This window comes from Eptatretus burgeri, chromosome 7 (assembly GCF_056783735.1).
Source record: "Eptatretus burgeri isolate ZD-2024b chromosome 7, Ebu_testis_v1, whole genome shotgun sequence".
In the NCBI taxonomy this organism is placed as follows: Eukaryota; Metazoa; Chordata; class Myxini; order Myxiniformes; family Myxinidae; genus Eptatretus; species Eptatretus burgeri.
Genome location: NC_140967.1, coordinates 12,612,789 through 12,639,701, shown reverse-complemented (window position 1 = coordinate 12,639,701; position 26,913 = coordinate 12,612,789). Strand labels below are relative to the sequence as shown.

The following is a 26,913-nucleotide window of genomic DNA, read 5'->3' as shown; positions in this document are numbered from 1 at the left end:
AGAGACAAAATTCTTCTTTGTGAATTCCAAGACATCCACTGGCAACATCAAGGAAGGTGGTCTTGAAGGCACTCCACAACTCTTCAGGATCATCCAAAGCACACAGACCCCCCAAATCTCCACTCAGGCTGTTAACAAACTCGTCAGTAACCCTCTCATCCTTGAGCTTGCCAACATCCAGCCAAGGCTGGGATGGTACCATTCTCCTGGATTTATGCTGCAACTTCAGAGTTGCGACAACAAGCCCGCAGTCAGTATTGAAGAACTAAGCACACCAGTCGACCATGCAGTTCTGGATCATCCTCCAGCTATCATCAATGAGCACATGGTCAATCCCCTTTGCCACACTACTAGCATTGGAATACCAATTCCAGTGATGAGCTTGTGGGCACTGAAACCATGAACCCGCCACCCTAAGTCCATGACTTCTTGCAAAGTCAAGGAACTTTGTGCTACTCTGGTTCACAGATCAGGATCCATGGGGGCCAACACAGGTTTCATAACCATCCCTATCAGTTCCAGCCAAGCCTGGTGTTGGCTCAGTGGTTAATGTGGCGGCTTGGGATCCTCGGGTCCTGAGTTCAAGCCCCGTCGGCCGCTGAATTAATACACCAGGGGGTTGACTCAGTCTGTCATCCTTCCGAGGTCGGCGAAATGAATACCAGTTCCAGTGTGTGTACTGGTGGAGGGGCACTGCATCAGCGACACAGTCACACTTCAAGAAATCATAGCCACCCCAGCAGCTCAGCTGCCATACGACCACCAGTTCCAGTCGATGCATTGAAATCTCCCAAGACGAGAAGTGTGTCTAGCCAGGGGCACTGATCAAAACAGACTCGAGCGTGGCATAGAATGCGTCCTTCACAGTCAGATGAGATCACTTGCCTCAGTTGTAGCATCGACAGTGACCAGGGAAACAACACCCAAGGAGTTACGAATCCTTAGTCTCCTAATACGCTCACTGCCCGGTGTTACCTCAATTATCATTGGAGTCAACTTGGACACAGCTACAGCAACTCCTTGGGCATGGTAACCATCAGAGCAACCAAACCAATAGTAAGTGTAACTTACTACATGCCAGGATCTCACTGCAATCCAGTCTCCAAACCTCAGAGAGTGCAGCAATACCGATGTCGAAACACTTGAGCTCAGATGATAAAAGAGACAGGTGATCATCCTCTCTTCGGGACAGGATATTCCAGGCACCCACCCGAAGGGACTGTCTCAGGTTAACCCAAGGAGACCGCTGTCTGGTGGACGACACTTCAGCACCACCCCGACACACACTACCACAATCTGACCCGGGAAGGTCACCCGATGGTTTCCCCCATATCGAAGATTGGGGGGGGGGGAGTCCAGAAGACTTTGCCCCAATCCCATCATCTGGTGAGCTGCCCTGAGAAGGGCAGCTGCACAGGAGAGACTCCCATGGAGTGGGTTTTCAGATTTTTTTGTGCTATTTGTATGTTTACTGGAATGAAGGGTTTTACGGTGGCCGCAGTGCAAATCCTGCCACTAACCTCCTAATAAAAAGTAACCCAACTGCAGGAGGACATCCACCGACACAGCTGGGCACTCAATATGGATGGCCGTTGGCTCACAAGGAGATTCCTCACCCTTTGACAGGTTTTGTTCTTCATCCTGCTGGGTGTCCATATCATACACCCTCCTCACGAAGAAACTTGGTGGGGGAGACGGTTTAGTCGCCGACAACTCGACCATGAAACAGGATAATACAGGTTTACATGGTACCTGTAGCGTCACAGATCTTATCTGACCTGACCTGACATAGAATGTGTGATTCTGGGATCAAAGAGTACCTAAAACTTGCAACTTTTTTATGTTGACTACATCTCAAGAATGAAATATTTTATTGTGACAATTGTCAAAAGAATGCAGCTCAAATAGAAAATAACCTGGAAAAAAGTGTTGTGGGTGGTGGATGTGGGCTTTACAGCCTTCTGTATCGTGAAAACCGAAATTACTCTTTTCATTTATGTACAGCATACAAAAGGACATTTTTAAATTGAAGATTTAAAATAAACTTCTTTAAATTGTACGTAACTTGTAAAACTAAAAGGGAACTCGGAAAAGCGCATACCTCCGCCACGTAATGCCTGATCCATGAGAACATATCGGGCCCAATACATATTTGAAATATCGTGCTATTCAGTACTATTGTTACGAATCTGGAAAACATTCGCCTTCATGCATACAGTTGACCCAAAGTTTAGTCATTTCGTTAAGTATATGAGGATAGTTAGAATTCCTCCCCTATGTCTAATGGGAATTTCATGTGTGCGCTGCGAGTTTCTTTCTAGTTAGTCTTCTGCATTAAATCCCCCTTCACTCCTTCAGCACCATTACGCACATGTTCGAGGCCACGGACATAGGCAGGGGTGAGATCACCTCAGGGCCGACTCCACCCCAGCAAGATGGAATGTTCGCCTCGTCCAATGAGGGGAGGACACCGATCGCCTGACGCCCCCCGACCAATCCGGAGGCGAGTTACCTCAGAGCGGATCCCCCCACCCGCCCGGGGGGGAGGGATAAGAAAGGTGGCGAGCTGTCTCAGCATCGTCTGCCGCCTTTGTCGGGATTCCTTGGTGGTCGGTGGTCGTGTTGTTGGTGGTCGTGTCGGCGATCGTCGTTCGTGGCAGCCAGGATCGTGGGTTCGTTGGATTCTGGGTCGTGGATTCGAGTCCCACCATGGTGTGTTGGAGTCGGTAAAACCGCACGAGGCGGCCAGGTACCCGGCCAGACTCTGACCCTCAGCTCGCCTTCCATCCCGAGCTGAAGGGCCGAATAAAGACCCACGAGGTCCATTTCTTTTTGGGTGTATGTGTGTCTGTCTGTAGCTAGTCTGATAAGTAGAAATCGTTTCAGTGATTGCCATTGTACATTTGCCTACATCTATATTCGTGGTTAAGTCTGCTCTATGTTTCCCTCCCTATTACCTTGTAAATAAATAACTGTTAAATGTTCCAGTTCGTTGCCTGTGCTTTCTTTCATTGACCCAGTATGGTTCGGGCTTGAGAATTAGGGAGGCTGATTGTGCCGTAAATTGTCATTTGGGCCGGTGCGGCTTTGGTAATTTCCGTCGTCTAGCGGTCGTCCTCGCCACCGAACCCGGCACCACAACACTATATCGTGTTTGGCCAGATCTCTCAATGGTGAAGAATCACATTAAAATTCTAGTCGTCGGATCTGAATCCGGATCTTCACCAAAATATAATCAATTCTTCGTTGTCACACAACCAACCTGTCCACCAAGTTTCATCCGAATCCTTCGACAACTTTTTGAGTTATCAGGCTATCTCTCAGTTTAGCCCTATCTCTCAATGGTGAAGAAACACTTTCTAAAAGTCTAGTAGTCAGATCCGGATCCGGATCTTCACCAAAATCTAACCACTTCTTCCTTGTCGCACAACCTGTCCTGAACCTGTCCACAAAATTTCATCCGGATCCGTCGACAACTTTTTGAGATATACTGGACATAGACAAAAAATAGAAAGTTGTGAAAACAAAACCTCCTTCGCCTTCGGTGGCAGAGGTAATAAGAACTCAAAAATATCTTAACCTAATGGACAACAATATCTGAACTCACAGGATGAGTACTGCTCAACAATACCTGCAGGGACCTTATCATCTCCACGGATTTGACAAGAAAGGATAAATTTACAACCATCATTAACAGCAAAATAACTTTCATTGGAAAAAGCAATGCTGCGCTCCTGGAACAAATGCTTTGTGAAAAGAACAACAGCACTTCTGCATTACGTGGTAATCATAATCATGGAAATAAATAAATAAATAAACGCACAAAAATATAGTAAAATGACGGACTAGGTCAATGCAAATCTGCCAATTCCTGCAGGTGTATGCAACGATTGGATGCTGATTGCATCATTTCTGGGATGTGGCTATGCATATGATGCAGTGTGTGGCCATGCCCTCCTTTTCTCCAAGGTGTAAAGAATTTGCCCAGAACACCAGCACACACTGACCTTTCACTTGCTTTTCTCAAGGTGGTGCGGGCTCCTGAGCATACACAAGCGAATGCGGGTTTACCACTTACCGATCTGTGTGCAGAAAGCATCGTCTTGTACAGCGCTTGCACCAGATCAGTTACAATACAATCTGCATTGTTATTATTATCATTACAGAAACTGTGATGCGGCTCCACGAGGTTGGCTCATTACAATGTGCTGCAATTGTTTTCCCAATCAAATGCAGTGAGGTTATGAGAAAGACAGGAAGGAAGTTGCCTCAGGAAGTAGCATTATGATGTGGCTTCAGATAGACAAGAGTGCTTCCTTCACAACCTTTACACCATTGTTTAACGAGCTCATGAGTGCCAAAAGCAGAAAGTCAGCGTTTGGACTCTCCCTGACTGTCACTGTCTCTGTCCAGGTAAACACGCATAACAACAACAGAGTTGCAATAATTATTCATGGCAAATGGGTCAGGGGGGATTCACACGCGAGCCAAAAAGGTCTCATCAAACGTGCCCACATTGTGGGTAAAATTAGAACCTTTCAGGTTTTCTTTTCACTTTTTCAATTCTGCACCGGAGGTACCATCGATTAGGGAGTCAAGAGAGTGCAACTGCGCCAGCGCGATGGTGCAATGGTTGGACTCACAATGCAATGGTATTCCTTAAATTTGTTTTTCTAAAACTGTTAAAAAAAAAAAAACTCATATTAAAAGCAGAACATTTTATCGATTAATTTTTTTTTTAAAACAAGTACATCATGTTTGTTTGGAGAGAACGCCTTGAGTCGCTGGCATTGAAAGGTTCAAGTTGGACCGGGCGTGGTGGGGCAGTTAAATCAACATGACTGTGCCGCACAACGGTGATGCTTTGATGTCTGGTCTACCTGAAGTAAAGGAGAGTGGGGGAAATAACTTCATACAAGACTGGACAGTTCAAAGAACACCTTACCCTGCAAAGTCTTGAAATAAATATAAGAATAATAACAATAATATAATGAGAGGAAAAATACAGCACAACAAGGACATGGACGGGGTCGACGAGCAGCAAATTTGATTGGTCATGATGACGTAAAATGCCGTAATATTTTGTCCGGGTACTGCGAAACGGAAGGGTTTTGAAAATGCCAAAACGGCGATTTGTGTTCTGCAGTGTTCAAGTACAGGGTGTGTCAAAAGGTTAACCGCTTCAAATGACCTTTGTACTTTTCGTCATTCGTCATTACCTTAATTCTTTGTTTTTCGTTTTGCAGGAGTGATCAATGATCTTTAGAGAAGTCATTCAAGCATAACAAAAGTATTCTACTGAAAAAAATGACGTTTTCTACGGAGCAAAGAGTAAACATTGTCGAGTGGTATTTTGACAACAAATCAATTGTTTCCGTCCAGAATGTGGAGGGAATCCCAGAAACAAGCCAAGCAAGCCAGCCATTTGGAAACTTGTGAAAAAGTTCAGAAGTGAAGGGACGATTCTCAACATTAACTAGGGAAGATCCGGTCGCCCAAGAAGTGTACGGTGAGAAGGAAACATGGAACGAGTTCGTGAGTCATCATTGCAAAGTCCGAAGAAATCGCATCGACAAAGATCGGCTGAACTGGATCTCACTCCCAGCAATATCGGAAGATGAATGAAACAAGATTTAAACCTCTTTCCTTACCACATCGCAACAGCCCATAAATTGACCGATGGTGATAAAGCAGCACGAGTTGCTATGTGTGAGATGCTGCAGCAGAAGATGGAGGCAACCCCAAACTGGATTCGCGATGTGTGGTTTAGTGACGAGGCAAGCAACGACATTTCGTGGGGAAATCAACATCCAGATGTGGTTGAAGAGAAGTCGCTTAAGGGTCGGAAAGTCACTGCTTTTGTGGCTGTCAGCTACAGAGGTGTGTTTGGGCCGTATTGGTTTGAAGACAAAAACGGAAGAACGGTTACGATCAATCAAGAACGATACCGGTCCATTGCCAACGCATTTTACGAAGACTTGAAGCAATTCGATGAGCACTGCAGCCTCCGGCGACAGTGGTTCATGCAAGACGGTGCTACCCCGCATAAAGCCAACGAAACGATTGCCTTTCTGCATCAAAAATTCAGACGAGTTCTCAGTTTGTGTATGGAAAACGAATGGTCTCCGCACAGCCCCGACCTCAATATGCTCAATTTTTCCCTCTGGAGAGCTTGTAAGGATAACTTCTACAAGGAACACCCCAGATCTGAACCTGATCTGAAGGCAGCAGTTAAGGCTCATGTGCAGATAGTGACCGTTAAAACTTGCAGAAACATCGATGAAAACTTCACAATTCATGTGAACGGATGTTGTGTGCGTGGGGGTGCTCACATCAAACAACTCAACGATTAAGCACATCAACACACAATGAGTTTCATTTCTCAATGATTTGGTTTTCATTTTCCGAGTTAATTTTTTGATCACTCGATGTTTTGGTTTATAGTTTTGAAGTGGTTAACCTTTTATTGACACACCGTGTGTATAATGAAATTGAAATAACATAAAGATTTCAAAGGTTGCAGAAATTTTTTTTTTTTAATTCTGGAGGTTTCCCACCGTTGATGCAGCGTCTTTTGCACCACCTTATTTAACACGTTTACATTAGTTCTATGTTGCTGTTGTTTGTGTCCTTTGTGACATACTTAAAAACGGCAAGTTTCCTATTTGGAATGATTTTCAATTTTGTTTCATTACCAGACAGGCAGCTCGAGAAGAAGGAAGCGGTTCGGTTTGGCATTTTAAACATGAAATAGGCAAAGCCTAGAAGCCAATTAAACCCATGAGAATTACCCTTTAGAACTGTTTAGCACCCATTCAAACCCTCGAGAGTTATTACACTTTGTAACCTTTAGAATTAGAAGGGTTAGAAGGGTTCGTCTTCTTATCCTTCTTCATTTTTGACGGACAGAAGGATTGAAGCGAGGGATGGAAGGACGGACCAAATATTGAAGCGGCTATACCGCTTTAAAATTATCTCACTCCTCTCTGTGCACGCGTGATTGGGACAAACTCAGAACCAAAGTACTGTTAAACTGCAGGTTTGTTTTCCCATTCGTGTTCAAAACACAACATTCCATTAAAATTGAGTTGTTCCTCAATCATAAACTGATGTTTGCAGCCAGAAGGACAGACAGACAGACAAAAGTGGACCAATTGTTTATCCTCGCTTTTTGCTTTGAGTGCATGGGGGTAAATTTGAGGGATTAGGGGACCTGAGTTGTTAAAAAAACGTGTATGCATGTGTGTGTGTGTGTGTGTGTGTGTGTGTGTGTGTGTGTGTGTGTGTGTGTGTGTGTGTGTGTGTGTGTGTGTGTGTGTGTGTGTGTGTGTGTGTGTGTGTGTGTGTGTGTGTGTGTGTGTGTGTGTGTGTGTAACAGTTGTCCGTCCCCTTTCTCATCCTCAAACATAAAATACACCACCTCCCCCAAAATAATTTACCTGCAGACTGCACCTGGTTACATTTCATTGCAAAGCAATCTTATGCATCTGTCAGGCGAGCACAATAGTCAAGTATGCACACTTCCCTCTGAGCTGTTTGGCCTGGGTTTGAATATTGACCCAGCTATAAATCATCCTGGTGTTTCATTGATATCTGTGCCGTCCTACGGATGGATGATAAAATGGACATCATGTCCATCTGTCAGCATGAGTTAATGGATATTTAAAATCCCACGGTGTCCTTCGCCAAGATTATGAGAGCTATTGCTGGCACCCTGAACAAATTCCAAATTACTTCCCTGACTATCATTGGGAGGACAATGGCAAACCACCTAATGTAATCCTTGCTGTGAGGCTCCTTTGGCATCACAGAATCTGCCATCAGGCGGAACAGAAGGATTAGTTAGTATAGATCTGTGATAAAATTGACTTGGCGAATTATTTCATGAAAAAAAAAAGTAGAAGGGCGCTCGGTAGAGCACATACCTCCACCATGCAATGCCTGACCCACGAGAACATAACGGGCCCAAAACATTTTCGAGATATCCTGCTATATATCGGTTTTGGCCCGATCTCTCAATGGTGAAGAATCACTCTATAAAATTAAATAATTCTCATATCTCCATCCGGATTCGGATCTTCACCAAAATTGAATCAATTCGTCCTTGCAGCACACCCAACGTGAACACCAAGTTTGATACGAATCTGTCCTTAACTTTTTGGGATATCGTGATATATATATATATATATATATCGGTTTAGCCCGATCTTTCAATGGTGAAGAATCACTTAAACATTCTAGTAGTCGGATCAGGATCCGGATCCAGATCTTTACCGAAATCAAATCGGTTCGTTCTTGTCACACACCCAACCTGTCCACAAAATTTCATATGGATCCATCCACAATATTTTTGAGATATCCTGTAAACAAACAGATAGACAGACAGACAGAAAGGGGTAAAAACATAACCCCTTTCACCTTCGGTGGTGGAGGTAAAAAAAATTCTGATTGATAAAAGCAGGGAGGTGACGGGGGGGGGGGGGTGGTGATGTCCACACTTTCTTAAACCCCCCACAGTGTTGGTTTGAAATCCCAAAGAGTTGGGAATGTGGATGTGAGTGAGTGAGTGAGTGAGTGAGTGAATGAGTGAGTGAGTGAGTGAGTGAGTGAGTGAGTGAGTGAGTGAGTGAGTGAGTGAGTGAGTGAGTGAGTGAGTGAATGAGTGAGAGAATGAGTGAGTGAGAGAATGAGTGAGAGAATGAGTGAGAGAATGAGTGAGAGAATGAGTGAGAGAATGAGTGAGAGAATGAGTGAGAGAATGAGTGAGAGAATGAGTGAGAGAATGAGTGAGAGAATGAGTGAGAGAATGAGTGAGAGAATGAGTGAGAGAATGAGTGAGAGAATGAGTGAGAGAATGAGTGAGAGAATGAGTGAGAGAATGAGTGAGAGAATGAGTGAGAGAATGAGTGAGAGAATGAGTGAGAGAATGAGTGAGAATGAGTGAGAGAATGAGTGAGAATGAGTGAGAATGAGTGAGAGAATGAGTGAGAGAATGAGTGAGAGAATGAGTGAGTGAATGAGTGAGTGAATGAGTGAGTGAGTGAATGAGTGAGTGAATGAGAGTGAATGAGTGAGTGAGTGAATGAGAGTGAATGAGTGAGTGAGAGAATGAGTGAGAGAATGAGTGAGAGAATGAGTGAGAGAATGAGTGAGAGAATGAGTGAGAGAATGAGTGAGAGAATGAGTGAGTGAATGAGTGAGTGAATGAGTGAGTGAATGAGTGAGTGAATGAGTGAGTGAATGAGTGAGTGAATGAGTGAGTGAATGAGTGAGTGAATGAGTGAGTGAGTGAATGAGTGAGTGAATGAGTGAGTGAATGAGTGAGTGAATGAGTGAATGAGTGAATGAGTGAGTGAATGAGTGAATGAGTGAGTTGGGAGCGTGGAGTGCCGCGCCGATATGGAGGTCACGTGGGGGAAACATTCGGTAAACACAAGGTCTCTCACGTCTCACCTGCCAAGATGAATCGCAGGTGCTTCAGGCGAGTCGCCACGTCCTTCCTGCAGTCGAGCACCTTCTGCGCGGACTTTTTAAAGTCTCCGTGCGAGCGCTTCGAGAACATCATCTGCACACATCGACGACTCGAATCAAACACGTGCGGTCGCTTCAAGCAGCTCGAAGACATTGAAAACAAGCATTGAAAACAAGCATTGGAAACAAGCATTGAAAACAAGCATGGGGCGCAGGGCCACGGAACGGCTGTGGCGGCACGACAGGTATTGACGATGAAGGACAAAGTTATTCACAGGTAGTCGGGGTCGGCTCCGGGTTGTGAGTAACATAACCATCCGTGTCTTCCCCACACTTTAGAACCAATAAACGATACGTTCCGTCGTTGGGATCCGTTTAGATAATCCGCATGTGTGCGCGACTCGCTGTGTACATATTCCGTACCTCGTGCTCGACTCGCTGCTTGATGTTCCTGCGGTGGACACGCTCCTTCCTGCCTGGAGCAGCTGACGAGCTGAGGGCGGGGCATCGCACGATTGGGGCGGGGCATCGCACGATTGGGGCGGGGCATCGCACGATTGGGGCGGGGCATCGCACGATTGGGGCGGGGCATCGCACGATTGGGGCGGGGCATCGCGACAACGGGGTGGGAACTATAATTTCTATTGTCCACAATTTCCTTCAATGTCATTTGGAAAATAACAAACCACGTGGAAGCTTTTTAACTCCACCTGTGTTTTTTTTTACCTGTCAATAAGTACTATCTATTTTTCGTTTGTGATAATCCGCCTCCAAACTGGGAAAACTCACCTGAAACTTTCGATTCAGAAATCCGTCTCAAAAATGACGAAATTCTGCAGCAACTTCTGAGATTTGAGGATGTCCATTGTATTACACGAACACACACATACACACGTACACGTACACGTACACACACACGTACACACACACGTACACACACACGTACACACACGTACACACACACACACGTACACACACACGTACACACACACGTACACACACGTACACACACACGTACACACACACACACGTACACACACGTACACACACGTACACACACACGTACACACACACGTACACACACACACACACGTACACACACACGTACACACACACGTACACACACACGTACACACACACGTACGCACACACACGTACGTACGCACGTACGCGTACGCACACACGTACGCACACACGTACGCACACACGTACGCACACACGTACGCACACACGTACGCACACACGTACGCACACGCGTACGCACACACGTACACACACACGTACACATACACACGTACACGTACACGTACACACACACGTACACACACACGTACACACACACACGCATTTACACACGTACACACAAGTACACACACGTACACACACATGTACACAGACGTACACACAGACACGTACACACACACACGCATGTACACAAGTACACACACGTACACACGTACACACACACGTACACACACACGCATGTACACACGTACACACAAGTACACACACGCACACGTACACACACACACACGTACACACACACACACGTACACACACACACACGTACACACACACATGCATGTACATACGTACACACAAGTACACACACGTACACACACATGTACACACACACACACACACGTACACACACACACACAAAAATACACACACACACACACACACACTACTCATCCATAAGATTTCGTCCAAATCCGTCCATAACTTTTTGAGATACCAAGCTCACAGACAGACAGATAGACAAACAGGGGTGATGACATCATCACCTGAGATGTATCAGTAGTTTATACTAATACATCCATACACAGGTGCACCGGGGCGTGGTTAAACAGAGTCAGGTGACCCACCCATGTTCCGATGCTGTGCTGTGCTGTGCTGTGCTGTGCTGTGCTGTGCTGTGCTGTGCTGTGCTGTGCCCGTGTCCGGATAAAACCTGTTGTTCCCATTTCAGAGCCTTCATCCCTGTCTATCGAGTACATTACAGTGGCGACGAGGATGTCTTCGTGCATCGGCGTATTGCGAGAACACGCCGTGGACGATGATTGGGAAGACGATCCCGATCATCTGAAACAGAACTTCGTGGCAAACAAAATGGTCACCGATGAGGACACTGAAAGGCGGCGAGCTGGATGACTGACCATATGCGGCGCCCCGATGTTCAGCCTCATCAGAGATATTGTTGCCTCAACCAAACGTTCTGACAAATCGTATGACGAGCTCCTCAATCTCGTGGAAAGACATTATCACCCTAAACTGGGTAAGATTATCTCGAAATATAGATCGTACACCCAACATCATCAACACGGTCAGTCAGCATCCGAGTTCATTGCTGATTTTCGCCGACTCACCAAACATTGTGAGCTTACAGATAAATTTGAAGACATGTTCCGTGACTTCTTTATAATAGGCATCAATGACGATTCAAATCTGTGGAAACTCCTTACGACCCCAATTTGGCTGAAGTCATGGAAGGAGCCGCTGCGTGTACGCAAACTGCCGAGAGCCTGCGTGTGATCTCTAACAAGTCAAAAGTTATCCAGCAGGACCCATTTTTAATTGGTTAGCATGGTCACCTTTGGCTACAAGCAAAAGTTTTTTTAGCAAGCCACCAAATTCACCTCCACCACCTGACATTTCTGAATCTACCCGGAAGGTTGGTTAACTTGTTGGCGTTGTGGTGGAAATCATCAAGCTTTCCAATGTCTGTAGAGGAATTATACCTGTGACAATTGTGGTAAGCGGGGACACTTGAAGTGTCGTTCTCGATCCAAGTCAAAGAACTTGTCTCCTGCTTATCACATTGGGGTGAACCCTGATGCAGCAGATGATAGGTCACAGAGCACAGCCTACAGCCGAGAGTCAATTGAGGAACTTTATGAGGTTTTCTATGTTGGAAAAAATAGCTCCGATGCTCCAATTATAGTTTATGTAACAATCCATAGGATCCTGGTGAGGGTGGAAGTTGATGCCAGCGCTTCCAGATCAATTACGAGAGAGAGCAAGTTCACCTCCATCTCCCCTCCGAGAAAGGCTCCTGCACTTCAGCCTGTATCTACTGACAAGAACATACACCAAGGAGGTGGTTCCCGTCATTGGCTCAGCTTACGTAACTGTAGGATATGGAAACAGCACTCATGTCCTACTACTACTACTGATAGTGCGTGGAGAAGAACCAACCCTCTTCGGCCGAGATTGGTTACAAATAATCAGACTTAATTGGAGTGACGTAAACAGACTCTCCAACTCTGATGCTGGATATGATATCATGCTCAACAAGTACCCTGGCCTGTTCGGCGATGGTGTTGGCACCTTTGCAAGGCCCAAAGTGAGGATTCATATTTTTGCAGATACTCAGCCATTGTTCCATAAATGGCATTGTTCCATAAATTCCATAAACCTGTCCCCTACATGATGCGATCATTGATCGAAAGTGAGCTTGGCCGCCTGCAGAGTGAGGGCATCATCTGTCCTGCAGAGTGAGCAGAGTGAGTGAGTCGAGTACTCTGAGTGGGCAGCTCCTATCGTTCCAATCCTCAAAGCAGATGGAACAGTGCGTATTTGTGGGGACTACAAAATGACGATCAACCGCTAGTCAAAGCTGGATGGCTTCCATTTGCCCAAAGAAGAGAATCTGTTCCCCACTCTCCTAGGTGGCCAGACATTCACTAAGCTTGACTTGACCAATTCCGATGCTCCAATGGAACTGGATGATGATTCCAAGCCCTATACATGCATCAACACTCATGAAGGAATCTATATGTGCAACACATGCCCATTTGGCATATGATCTTCTGCTCCAATCTTCCAACGCAAGATGGAGACATGATTGAAAACTGCACCAAAGACAGTCGTATTCCAGGACGACATACTAGTGACTGGCAAGTCACAACATGAACTTCTTGAGAACCTAAACAAAGTCCTCAATCGGCTGTCACAAGCTGGGTTATGCATAAGGCATGAGAAGTGGACCTTTATGGCACGTGAAGTTGAATACCTGGGTCATCAAATCTCTTGTCAAGGCATTTTGCCCTCTCTGAGCAAAGTTGAAGCAATTGCGAATGCACCAATGGCACAAAACATATCAAAACTTCGTGCATTCCTGGGTATGTTGACCTACCTTGGTAATTTCCTGCCTCAACTTAGCACAACCGTCGAGCCTCTGCATCTTCTCTTCAGGAAAGGTGTTGTCTGGGAATGGGAAGCTGACCAGACAAGAGCGTTCAAGACTGCTTCAACCATGCTGTCCTCCTCGCCATTACTTGTCCATTATGACCGATCCAAGGAACTTATTCTCAGTTGTGATAGCTCTTCATATGACATTGGGTGTGCGTTGTTGCAAACAAATGGAACCGGTAATTTCAGCCTGTTGTATATGCATCACGAACCCTATCTGACACAAAACGTCACTATGCTCAAGTAGAACGAGAGGCATTAGTGTGTGTTTGGGGCACCTTTAAAATGCACCGATATGTCTTTGGAAGACATATTGTTGTGGGCCGGGTATCGGCTGCGAGCACGACCGCTAGGTGGAGCAATAGGGTTGACTCTACCGAACACCCGGAATCTAAATCGTACCGTTCAGAAAACTCCGAGGGTACGGGTCCCTAACAGGACCGTGAATCGTCAATAATTCCACCACGTGGACAGGGTTATTTGCCAAACTTCAAAATACCTAGAGACACACGTGGCGAGCTACCGAGTATTCACACTCTGGGACTCAAACGGGACGAGTCGTTTCCATGCTCGACCCGTGCGTAACCCGAGCGGAGGGTTACCGAGGTCCCATCAGCCCAAATGCACACAGCTATAGCAACAACAGCCTTCTTTAATTCCCCAATACGCACTGTGTTAAACCAATGAATAAAACACAGAAACGAGCTGATACATTTAACAGGGGATTTATTTACAATAGGGAAAGGGGAAACACAGAGCAGAATTAACACCGAATATAGTCATGCAATGTACAAAGAGCAAGCACTTAATTTATACTTACAGACGGGCCCACAAACACACACACACACCAAAAAGAAACGGTGGCCACAGCCTTTATTGAGGCCTCCAGCTCAGAGGGAAAGGCGAGCTGAAGACCAGAGCCTGCACTCGGACCTGTCCGCCTCGAGCGTGTACGTTGAGCTGGCAGGACTCGGACCTGTAGCAGCCCAGGCGTCCACACGACCGGGCTCATGGCGAACGGAGGCCGTCAGGGCGAAGACTGGCAAGACGAAAACTGGCTTTCAAACGAAGAACCACCCTTTCAAAAGAGAAAACCACCACCACCCACAAAAAACGGAGCCTGCCCTATTATCCTTCCCCCTCCCTCAGCTGAACCTCAGTGTCGTGGTGTCTGTCTTTCCTCATTGGCTGTTTTTTGCGCGCAGAATCGCTCTTCGCCTTCCCCAATGGCCAAAACAAGCGGCAAGTCCATCGATTGGCCCAGGGGCGTGGTGACCTCACGCGGACCGCCTTTTTCACCATGGCGGGTCTGATTGGCCGAGCGGCAGCCACCTCACTCGTAGCATGCTGATTGGTCGAGGGCCGCTGCGAGGCTCCTCCTTGAACTCCGCCCACCATGTGCACCATAGTGTCGGCCAGAGCAAGGTGAAGGTGAGGGTGATGCTGGTGTTGTTGTTGAAGATTTATGGATTTAATTCAAATCCTAACTATCAAAATAACTCCGCAGCACATGAACATTTAATTACCCATTAAACAAGGGACGGGACCTATCTATCCACATTTACTTATCGAAATAACTGAGCTATGGGGACCTGAATGTCTGTGTGCACAAGGCTTCCAAATTCGTAACAATATTACCATTGTGACTGATCAGAAACCCTTGTTAGGTCTCCTGGCAGAAACCAGAGCCATTCTGCCCACATCATCATGTTGTGTTCAACGTTGGGTGTTGACCCTTGCTGGTTAAGACGATTCATTGGTTTACTGCCTGGGTAAGGAAATGTACTGTGCTGACGTGCTCAGTCACTTGCAGCTTCCCATAACCATCACAGAACCTCCACAATCTGGCGATATCATTTATCTCATGGCTTACGTCATTCACGATGAGGCGCCTGTAACCGCTAAGTAGATTGCTTGTTCCCCCAATTGCAGTCCCGATTTGTCACAAATTAAACACTGTGTTATGTCAGGTAATTGGGCATCACTACTGGAAGGGGTGAAACCGTACCTCATACGCAAGGATGGGCTCCCTATTGATGCAGACTGCCTGCTTTGGGTTAGTAAAGTGATAATTCCGCCTAAACTCCACGGGAAAATTATCAGTGAACTCCACAATGCTCATCCAGGCATAGTCACCATGAAGGCTTTTGCCCGATCCCATGTTTGGTGCCTGGTTTGGTCAGTGACATCGAGTTAAGTCCAGTGCATGCCATTGTTGCACTTGTTAAGCCCATGAGAAGACACCGCCACAGTTTCCATTTGCCATGTGGTCGTGGCTATCAAAGCCATGGTCCAGACTACACATTGACCATGCTGGGCCATTTCAAGGGAAGTTTTTCCTTATCATAGTTGATGCCCACTCCAAATGGATTGAAGCTCTCGTGGTGCCATCCTCATCCTCTGCTGTAACAATTGAAGCTCTACGTACCATGTTCGCGCAACATGGTATTTCAAACTCCATTGTATCAGATAATGGATTGTCATTTACGAGTTCAGAGTTTCAGAACTTTTGTAAAATGAATGGCATTAAGCACGACACATCTGCCCCCTACAAATCTGCCAGTAATGGTCAAGAATGGTCTAGGCCACGTCAAGGAAGGTTCCATTCAATCTCATCTAGCTCGTGAGTTGCTCAACTACCACACCAGACCACATCAAACCACCGGTCACTCACCTGCCAAGCTTCTGATGGGTCATGAATTAACAACACGGTTATCATTAGTGCACCGGACGTAACTGTCCAGGTCGAGAATCACAAGTATCAACAGAAACGTAATCACGAGCAAATGTCTGTATACCGCAACTTCCAGATCAATGATCCTGTGTACATGTTGAACTCCGGATGTGGAACCAAGTGGTTACCTGGCATCATTATCGATAACATCGGTGAAATGATGTTTCTTGTGAAGTTGTGTGATGGTAGATGCATGCGGAAACATGTTCACCAACTCAGGTTACGTCATGGAGAGCCAAACATTGAACCGGCTCAAGTACCTTTGTCACCGACTCCTGTATTAACACCACCTGCGTTTGAACCTGAGGTGTTTCCTCATGAAGGCTTTTCACCTATCAATGTACCTGAACTCCTTCCTGACCCTGTACCTGTATTGAGGAACCCACAACAGTTACAAGGAAGTTACATAACCTCCGTGCACCTTCGTTGGCCATGCCTGTACCCTGTACCTGTATTGAGGAACCCACAGCAGTTGCAAGGAAGTTACATAACCTCCGTGCACCTTCGTTGGCCATGCCACCCTTCTGTGTCAGAGGATAAAAACGATTTCAGAAGACAGGAGTCATCGTCTTCTTCATCACAATCCCCGTGGAATCAACAACACGATTTCCCAATGACGATCGGACTCTTCTCAGGCCTTGCCGAGGCCTGAACATCTCCATGGAGCATCCATGATCCAACACCCCTTGGGATGATCTCGTTTAGTTATTCACTTATTCTTCATGATGGGAGAAAATATAATGAAGACCTGAATTGGTGATTTTGTTGAGTTGAATGCAGGTCTCATGGAAAACATCTTCCTTTTTGGTTTTTTGTTGTTCTTAATGTTGTCCACTATATGGCCAGCTGTCCACTCGATCCTTTCTGGTAACAAACCAAGTTGTGATGAAATTAATTGGTGCTATCTGGAAACAACGCCATGGTGCTACTCGAACAAATGGTGTCCAGGCAGTCGTTTTCAGTTTTACTCTCCAAAAGGGTTTATCGTGTTAGCAGCGTCCTCAGAGTACGAGGAAGAGGGAAGAAAGATCAATAAATATGGACTGAGAAGGAAGAAAACCCCCCACCAAGCATATATATATATATATATATATATATATATATATATATATATATATATATATATATATATATATATATATATATATATATATCTATATATATATATATATATATATATATATATATATATGGACCCAACCACGAAAAAAAAAAATTGGTGGGGAAGGGTTTTGCATGTTTGTAGATCTTCAAGAATTCGGATTAAAAGTCAAAGTCACAATGAAAGTATAAAATACAAGTTTCATTAACACGACTAGAGTCAGCACCGCCTGGGTGGGTAGAGTTTGTGCATTACTTGGTGAAAAAAATCATCGTCTGTATGATGAAAGAAGAATAGTTTGATGTTTGTGTGATGTGTTGTGTTTAGAGGTGTCTAATTCTATAGCAGTGGTTCCCAAACTTTTTGGGGATACCACCCCCTTGGTCCCCAGAGCATTTCCACAACGCCCCCTCTCTTTCCCTGCATTACATAAAACCCCCAAAAAATTGATTTACGCTGCACAGTGGAAGTATAAAATTTGGCAACTCCAAATTCAAAACAATGAGAGCTAAATGCACTATTTATAGTCGTTTATAGTACTATATTTATAGTACTATATTATAGTACTAAATGCACTATAATAAATGCACTATTTATACAATGAGAGCTAAATGCACTAAATGCACTATTTATTTATCTCATGCAAACCTGCAAATTCAGCTTGCTTCTTTATTTAATAATTGTTTTGAAGAACTTGATGGCATGTTCCAGTAAAACCAACTTTCATCACCTATATAATAGCATACATTATTTAGTAGTCCACCGACTTCATTGTTTTCTCAATTTTCGATGAGATGGATGAGCTTGGTGCAGTGATATCAGCTTGTCAACATCAGGCTGGAAGTGACTCAGAAGGAGTCTCAGATCCCCACGTTCAGTAACTTGCAGTCTTGTTTCGTTGCTTGGAAAGAGGTTGGGCGACCGCACTGAAAGCGTGCTCTACTAAATACGATGTTGGAAAGGCAACAACGACCATCTTGACCTTTTTCCGCAATGTAGGATAGCTTTCAGAGATTTCTTTCTGCAGCAAAAAAGTGTTGATCGGATTTTTTGAACCTTGGCTTCAGCTCAACATCATTTTGCAGCGAGATCAGGTCTTCCTCCATCATTCCTGTTTCCTCATTGCAAGTGTCTCGGAATGGATTTATTAGCCAGTCTGGAAGTTGGATCGAAAATAGATCCTGAAATCTCTGAGACACGACTTTGTGCAGCTCGCCCAGGTGTGCGCAATACGCTTGAAGATCATCATCTGGTATCCTGTCTTTCTCTTCCAACTCGGAGAGGCTCGGAAATTGGAATAGCTCGCGACGGCCAATGTTGCCCTTGAACAGCGTTGACTTGGACATAAACGTGGAGATGACTGATTTGACTTCGATTCGATTCACAACATTTCCTTGCAATTGCAAATTTATTTCATTGAACTTTGTGAATACCTCTGACAAATAAGCAATGTCATGCCTGATGTTCTTGAATTCATCACTGAGCGAACCATTCAAGTCATTAAAGAATTATATCACAGTTTCAAAAAGTTCTTAAAAGCATCTCAGGCAGTTTCCTTTTGAGAGCCATCTGACTTCTGTGTGCAGCAGCAAGCGTTCAAAATGTTCATCATTCTCAATACAAAGCTCTCGAAAGAGTCGAGAATTGAGAGCCTGAGCCTTCGTTTTATTTATCGCTATGATAACAGTATTTAAAGGTTTGTGAAACCGAACACTTAGGTTTTTTTGCGACAAGATGTTGTCTGAATTACACAGTGAATTGTAAATATATCAGCTACAGCTTCTTCAAAAAAGCGAGAAATCCGTGGTGACGGCCTGTCATTGATGGTGCACCATCTGTTGCACAAGCAAGAATGGTGGAAAGCAGAATTTTCTTCTGCTTGAAAAATTGCTCAACAACATGAAATATTGACTCCCCTTTCGTATCTGTTTCTCGTTGTCTTGCAAATAACTCTTGAACCAAGCTTTCATCTTTTTTGAAACGAACATAAGCAAGAAGCATAGTGTGAGGAGGGCTCGGGCACTGAGCAATGACTCGCGAAGTCAGGGAGGATTGGTGAGTTAGGGTTTGTTCAGATGACATTCTCCTTCAAAGCACTCATGTCAGGGCACTGGATAACCAAAACCATTATGCTTTTACATGGAAGCCTAATGTTAAGTCGTTTCAGTTGTTGAATTTGGCATGTCCAATCCTCAGTCGCCCCTCTTGCCGCTCCCTTTTCCCTTATTGCCCTCTTAGATCCTCCCATCGCCCCCAGGGGGGCGATATCGCCCACTTTGGGAACCACTTCTCCAAAGGGCGTATAAAAGGGGTCGAAAGTCAAGTGTCTAGAAAGGGTCCAAATAGTCAAATGGGTTTGCAGAGTCTACAGGGTCTCAAGAAGTCTGAAGATCGAGAATGGTCATAAGAGGAGTGTGCCACCTGTGATAATTACAGAGCAATGGCTGCTTTAAAATTTGTCCCAACTCGAACCAAGAACACAACTTCATAATCTTGCGGCGAATCATCGATTTAAAAAAAACGGACACTCAACGAGGGGTGGAGAAAATAAAATAAAATCAAGCGCGAAACGTTGACGATCACTGGCCTTGTGTTTCACACAGTCTTTCAAACAGACCACAGGCGGGCAAGTGGTGCACGCCCCGACTTCCTTCCTTCGCTTGATCCCGAGAGAGCAGTCGAATGTGTTCATGTTGTGCCACCGAGCTGTGTTCATTGCACAACTCCATGAATCAGACTTTCGTCTCGCCATGTGTTTGGCACGTGCGGCAACCGTGATACCGACAGTGTATGGATACATACATATACATACATATATATATATATATATATATATATATATATATATATATATATATATATATATATATATATATATATATATATATATATATATATATATATATATATATATATATATATATATATATATATATATATATATATACCGGGCATCGTGGCGTGCGCCTGTAATCCGGCTACTCGGAGGCTTGGGTTGGAGGATCGCTCGAGGACGGGAGCTCTGCGTTGGGCCACGCTATGAGAGGGTGTAGGGCAACCTGGAATCATGGAGAAACCCAATCCTTATCCCTGTGTTGTAAGAGGCGACCAGGGTTGCGTCAGGAAGGGCATCCGGCGTAAAACCTGTGCCAAATCGGTATGCGGATCATAACGGATGATTTGCTGTGGCAACCCCTAATGGGAGCAGCTGAAAGTCGAACAACAACATATATATATATATATATATATATATATATATATATATATATATATATATATATATATATATATATATATATATATATATATATATATATATATATATATATATATATACACACACACACAAACAGGGTGTGGCATTTATATTATCACTTTTATTATCTTCATAACTTTTTTGTTTCTAAACCAAATACAATAAAAATTTCTATACAACAAAGGCACCTATTTTAAGATTTAAAATCAATTTTGATTCTTTATTTCTTAAAAATTACATCGGACAAATGGGGCCCTTTCGAATTTGTGCATTCACGACAGCGGATCATCATATTGTTCATGACTGCAAGCAATGTCTCTTGATCAATCCAGAGCGGATGGTTGCAGTGATGTTTGCCTTCAATTCATCGATCGATGTTGGATGTTCCTTAAACTTTGCCCTTCAGAAATCGCTGCAGGAAGAAATCTGGTGCAGTTAAATCTGCCAAATCAAAGTGTGCCTCATGATGACCTTGTTTGTGAAATTGGCATGCTCATTGCATTAAAAAAATTAAATGCTCATTGCACTTAAAGTGCTCCATCATTAAAAACGTTCAGGTATTATCTGTAAAACAAAGAAAACAATAATTAGTTATGCCAAAACTGCTTCTGGCTAGAAAGATTGCGAATGTGTCAGATATAAATGCCCCACCCTTTTTATTTATATATATATATATATATATATATATATATATATATATATATATATATATATATATATATATATATATATATATATATATATATTGTTGTGGTTACCAAATTCGCAAACCACCATTCAGGTCCCTTAGGTGAGGTATCTCGGTAAGTACATGTGTAGTTAGGCCCAAACCCGTTGTCTAGTGGGAATACATGTCATTTATGCGTGCTGCGACTCTTCAGGATAGCCGTTTTTCTTTTGCTATCTTTATTTTGGACCAACCGCCATGATTACCACCACAACCACAACATCAACCACCAACCACAACGCCGCTTCACCACAACCGCCACGACCTTCACGTCACACCTCGCAACCGTAGCATCGCCACCGTTCTTGCCCCGCTGTGGGTACCAGTGTTGGACTCGTGCAGGGCGCGCGTCGAACAGCGTGTACAAAATCACGGATTTTGTGCTTCAAAAACGGATCAAAAACGACACACGCCCACTTTTTGCCGTCCAATCGGTGAGCGAGGGGCGATTTGGCCCCGCCTCCAGGACGATCGATATATGCAAATTTATGGATCAAAAAGCCTTCACGCCCACTTTTTCTCGGGCCAATGGGGAGCGAGGTGAAAGGTCAAAGGGAGGGGGTCAAAGGCGAAGCTACGGGGGGATAAAAGGACCGTGTTCGTCAGAAAGAGCAGAGTCAGGAGAGTCCAGAGGAGGAGAAGAAGTGAGAAGAGAGGCGGAGAGTAGGAGAGTAGGAGAGTCCAGAGGCGGAGAGTAGGAGAGTAGGAGAGTCGGAAACAGAGAGTCAAGACTTCGCGGGCGGTGGAGCTGCTCGTCGTGTGCGTTGGAGTCGGAACGGAGGGGACGGAGCTGTGGAAAGGCGGCGACACCAGACGAGGGGGTGCTCGCGTCGTGCAGGGAGCTGCACCCGAGGGAGGCCGACAGCGCGACCTGGCCGAGGTGGAGACGCTCGTCGCGGGATAATAAAGATCCTCTATACCCCGAGCATCAGCAACCCCCTCCTGTTTCCCCCCGCGCTGAGATAGTGCGACCAAGGGGGCCCCTTTCCCACCCCCTACCAGACACCCTCCGCGAGGCCCGCGGAGTTGAGGCGCCATCGCCGCTCCGCGTCTCATCACCAGACGGGTAGGCGCGACCCGGTCTCGGCCTCAGGCCCGCCTCATCCTTGAGGGTATTCTTTTCCTTGGTTTTGGGTATGTGTTGTCGGCGCCGTCTGTGAAGTAGAATTGTATAAGTGTTGCCGTGTGCTCGGTAGTCGGTATTAGCTCTGCATTGTGTTTTCGCTTTTACATTTGCTTTTTGTGTAAATTGAATTGTGTTTTTCTTTTCTGTGTGCTTTTGGTGGAATTGAATATGTGTGCTTCCCGTGTGCCGCGAATAAATGTGCTTTATTATTGAACTGTTCTCCCGCTTCGCTTCGTCATTTCTCCCATTGAATCCTCATCTTGCTTCACGTAAAGGGTTGGTAGTGGGCTGAATACGCCCGATAATTAATCGAACCGTCGAGGTCGACGATAACACCGCTCGGTTATTCTGATAGTACGGAACGGGTCGCTTAAGTGGCCCGTGTCCGAAGTCGACCTGCGGCGAGGTGCGATCGCCCGGTCTACCCTCCGCGTGGGTACTTAGGTCGGTCGAATTCGGCGAGCAACCCCATCCCACGCGGGGGCTGATTGGCTCGATCGCGGTGAGACCGAAAGGTCCACCCGTGACTGGTTCCCGGCGTTAGTCCGAGAGGGTCACGACTGGATTGTCCATCCGGTGGGCGACGTGCCGCGATTTGAGTTACGTGGCCGTCAGCACGTCGGCGGGCGCGGAATCCGCAACAATATATATATATATATATATATATATATGTATATATATATATATATATATATATATATATATATATATATATATATATATATATATATATATATATATATACATTGTTACGAATTTGGAATTCAATCGCACACAATATACATGTTCCCTTCGTCAGCTATGTCGATAAGTGCATGTTCCCGAGATAGCTCACCTTCCATTGTTTAAATGTTCAGAGATCGATTAGATGCGCTGCGGATCGATAAAATACTTAGGGAACGAAACAATGGAGACGTCTCTCCCCCCTCTTTTGCGAAGAGGAAGAAGAACCCTGCGGTGAGTCAACAACTCCCTCCCACCCGTGGTTGAGCGGGGGGGTGGATCACGAGGGCATGAGTCACGCCGGGTGCGGGGAAGGGGGTGCAAAGGACAAAGAGGACATCTTTTCTTTGTTCAAAGAGAGTCCCGAAAGAGTTCGTGGGCTGAGTTCGTGGGAGTCCCGTGGTAGGGCTGAGTTTGTGGGAGGAGTAAGCTTTTTACTTCGGCAGTTGGGGGAGTCGGGAGGAAGCCAGAAGCCAAGGAGCTGCGTGGAAGTCCGGGCGTCGCGAAGGAGACGCGAGCTGGAGGCGCAGCCTTGCCTGCTGTGTCGCGCAAACCGCGCGTTCATGTGGAGAAAGCCGGAGAGAGCTCACCTGCCACACGGAAGGCCCGAGCTCGACCACGGCTACGCTAGCTGCCGTGGGGAAGGAGCATCGCGGGTCGCCCAAGCGCGTTCGTGTGGAGAGAGCCGGAGAGAGCTCGCCTGCCACACGGAAGGCTCGAGCTCGACCGCGGCTACGCTCGCTGCAGTGGGGACGGGACGTCGCGGGTCGCCCAAGCCAGACACCACGAGGGTGCAGGTCACCTGCAACGTTCTCGTGGGACTCGTTCGGTCTGCCAAGTCCCACGCCATAAAGACCCAAGAGGTCCAGTCTGACCCCATTGCCTTTGATGGGGTCTTTTGCCTGCTTTTCTTTGGAATGAATGTTGTGGCACCGAGTCCCGTAAGTAAAACTGTGTGACTGTACATTAATAATTGCTTATAGACGGTTGTAGTTCTTTTGTCATGCTTTTGTTGCTTGTATAATTGCATACGTGTTTTGCTTTATTTAATCGCATACGTGTTTCATTATAATAAATGTCCTTGTGTAAATGTAAACCTGCTCGTTTCGTCCATTCCCTCATTGACTGAACATTCCGTGTGTTGGGAGTTCGAAAGCCGTTGGTTTGCCGTAATAGGGGGACATTTGGACCGACGGTTCTCGGCGATTACGCCGCTCGGAATCGCGCACGGACAAGCTCACCTCGGCGGTTTGTTCTGTACGAGACCCGTCGAGGGTGGAATACCCCGGTAGTTGGATCACGTGGGTATTTAGGTACATTGAAGATTGGCAATCGACCCTACCCCATGTGATCTGCCGATTGACGTATTTTGGTTCTTGTACAAGGACCCGTCGCTCAGAGTTATCTGGGCATCGATCTATATTCCGGGCGATCAGTCGGGCCGACTCCACTTGCGGCTCCATTCAGAGCTGTCGGTTGTCGGCCGACCTCCGTTCATAACAATATATATATATGTATAAAATATTGAAAAGAAATTTAAATACAGCATATATATATATATATATATATATATATATATATATATATATATATATATATATATATATATATATATATATATATATATATATATATATATATATATATATATATTGTTACAGCTGTGGAAATTCGCGTTACACCATTAAGGGCCCTCAGGTGAGATATCTCCATAGGTACATGTGTCGTTCGCCCAAACCCGTTGTATAGAGGGAATTTATGTGATCCATCCGGGCTGTGACGCTTTGAGTTGCCCATTTTTCTGTTCTATCCTTTATTTCAAACAAACAGCATCTCAACATCCACGCCATCCCCACCACAGCGCCAACCACACGACAACAACACCACCACCTTCGCCTTTATCTTCACAACTCCATCCCACATCATCGCTTCAATGGCCATTCCCGCACCACCTGTGAACACTGAACGTCGGGCTGTCTCGGGCCCTTTCGGCGATTGGTGCCGAACGCACCGAGCCGCGAGCACGAATGACGGCCTTTCCAAGGGGAAAATTCGGATCAGAAATGCTTCACGCTCACTTCCCCTCCATCCAATGGGTGAACGCGAGGCGGCTTGGCCGCGCCTCCAAGCGCGCATAGGTGAAGTCCGTTTATGCAAATATGCGGATCCAGGGAGGTTCACGCCCCTTTTTGCCTGACCAATGGCTGAACAGAGGGTGGCGTGGCCCCGTCTCCAATCGCGTTTTGATCCGCATATTTGCATATCGGCTTCTCCTGCCGGCTATAAAGGCGCGAGAATTACCAGGTCGAGTGGAGTTGCTTTTGGAGACTAGGAGCGTCGTGTTGGTGGAGTTTAGTCAAGTGCGCGCGGTGGAGCTGCAGGCAAGGGAGCTCGGGTCCGAGGCAAGGAGGATGGCGGTCGGCGACGAGGTTGCGGTGTGGGGGATCGCTCGTCTCGTCGCGGGACGCAAGCCAGCCAGCCACTCCCCTCCCCCAGGGAATCAACAATTTCCCCTTCCCCCCGCGCTGAGATAGTGCAAAAGGGGGCCCCGTTCCTCCCCCACCCCAAACGTGGTGCCAGCAAGCACGCCAGGGGCCCTGAGTTGGGCACAGCGGCGCGGACACTTTGCGGCTTGCCCGCCAACGCGTCACGAGGACGCGGGTAAGACCTCCCTGGTCCCGCGAACATTTGGCCTACGGGCCTGTCTGCCTCCTTGTCTGTGAGGGTGGCTTCTTTCTTTTGCTTTTGTGTAAATGTGTGTTGGCGCCGTCTGTGAAGTAAAACTGTGTAGGTGTTGCCGTGTGTGCGCGTCGTCGGTTTTAACTCTTGCATTTGTTTTATGTGCATTTCGTTTCTGTATGGCTGTAAAAACGTGCTTTCCATGTGCCGCAGAATAAATGCTTGCTTGTTGAACTCTTCCTGCTATGCTTCGTCTCCTTCCTTTTAATTGACTCTCCATCCTGCTTCACGTAAGGGGTTCGTAGTGGGTGCAACATACCGGTAATTAATCTTAACCGTCCAGGTCGACGATAACACCGCTCGGTTATCCCGATATTAAGGAACGGGCCGCCCAAGCGGCTCTTGTCCGGAGTCGACCTGTGGCGAGGTACGATCACCCGGTTTACCATCTGCGTGGGTACTTAGGTAGGTCGAGTTTGGCGAACAACCCTATCCTACGCGGGTGGCCAATTGGCACGATTGTGGTGAGGTCGAAAGGCCCACTCATGACTAGCTCCCAGCGTTGGTACGAGAGGGTCACGACAGAATTGTCTGTCCGGTGGGCGACGTGCCGTGATTCGAGTTACGTGGCCGTTCGCACGCCGGCGGGCGCGAAATCGCAACTAAATATACATATATATATATATATATATATATATATATATATATATATATATATATATATATATATATATATATATATATATATATATATATACACACACACACAATCATACTCACAAGTCAGCTAATTAACAGACCATACTGAATTCCAATCACACACTGGTGTGATCAATGAAAGGCACGATTATGAAAATCTTTATGTATCGGATTGTTTTTGCTTTTTCAGTGTTGTAATGTA

General features: G+C 45.8%; 1 protein-coding gene and 1 pseudogene across 5 annotated transcripts in view; both read right to left on the bottom strand.

Moving 5' to 3' along the window:
• Window positions 1–9,976, bottom strand: part of LOC147022689 (ral GTPase-activating protein subunit alpha-1-like) — a 226,012-nt gene extending 216,036 nt beyond the window's left edge. For 3 of the 5 annotated variants that reach the window (XM_085887468.1, XM_085887469.1, XM_085887473.1), the window contains exons 1-2: window positions 9,747–9,885; window positions 9,454–9,565 (exon numbers count right to left, since the gene is read on the bottom strand). In XM_085887468.1, coding sequence (XP_085743594.1) covers window positions 9,454–9,565; window positions 9,747–9,788 — 154 coding nt within the window. In that variant the 5' untranslated portion in view covers window positions 9,789–9,885. The other 2 variants (XM_085887471.1, XM_085887470.1) reach the window with 2 other exon arrangements.
• An 8,293-nt stretch (window positions 9,977–18,269) lies between these two features.
• LOC147022688 (zinc finger BED domain-containing protein 5-like) lies at window positions 18,270–19,502 on the bottom strand (annotated as a pseudogene).
• Between the last annotated feature and the right edge of the window lie 7,411 nt (window positions 19,503–26,913).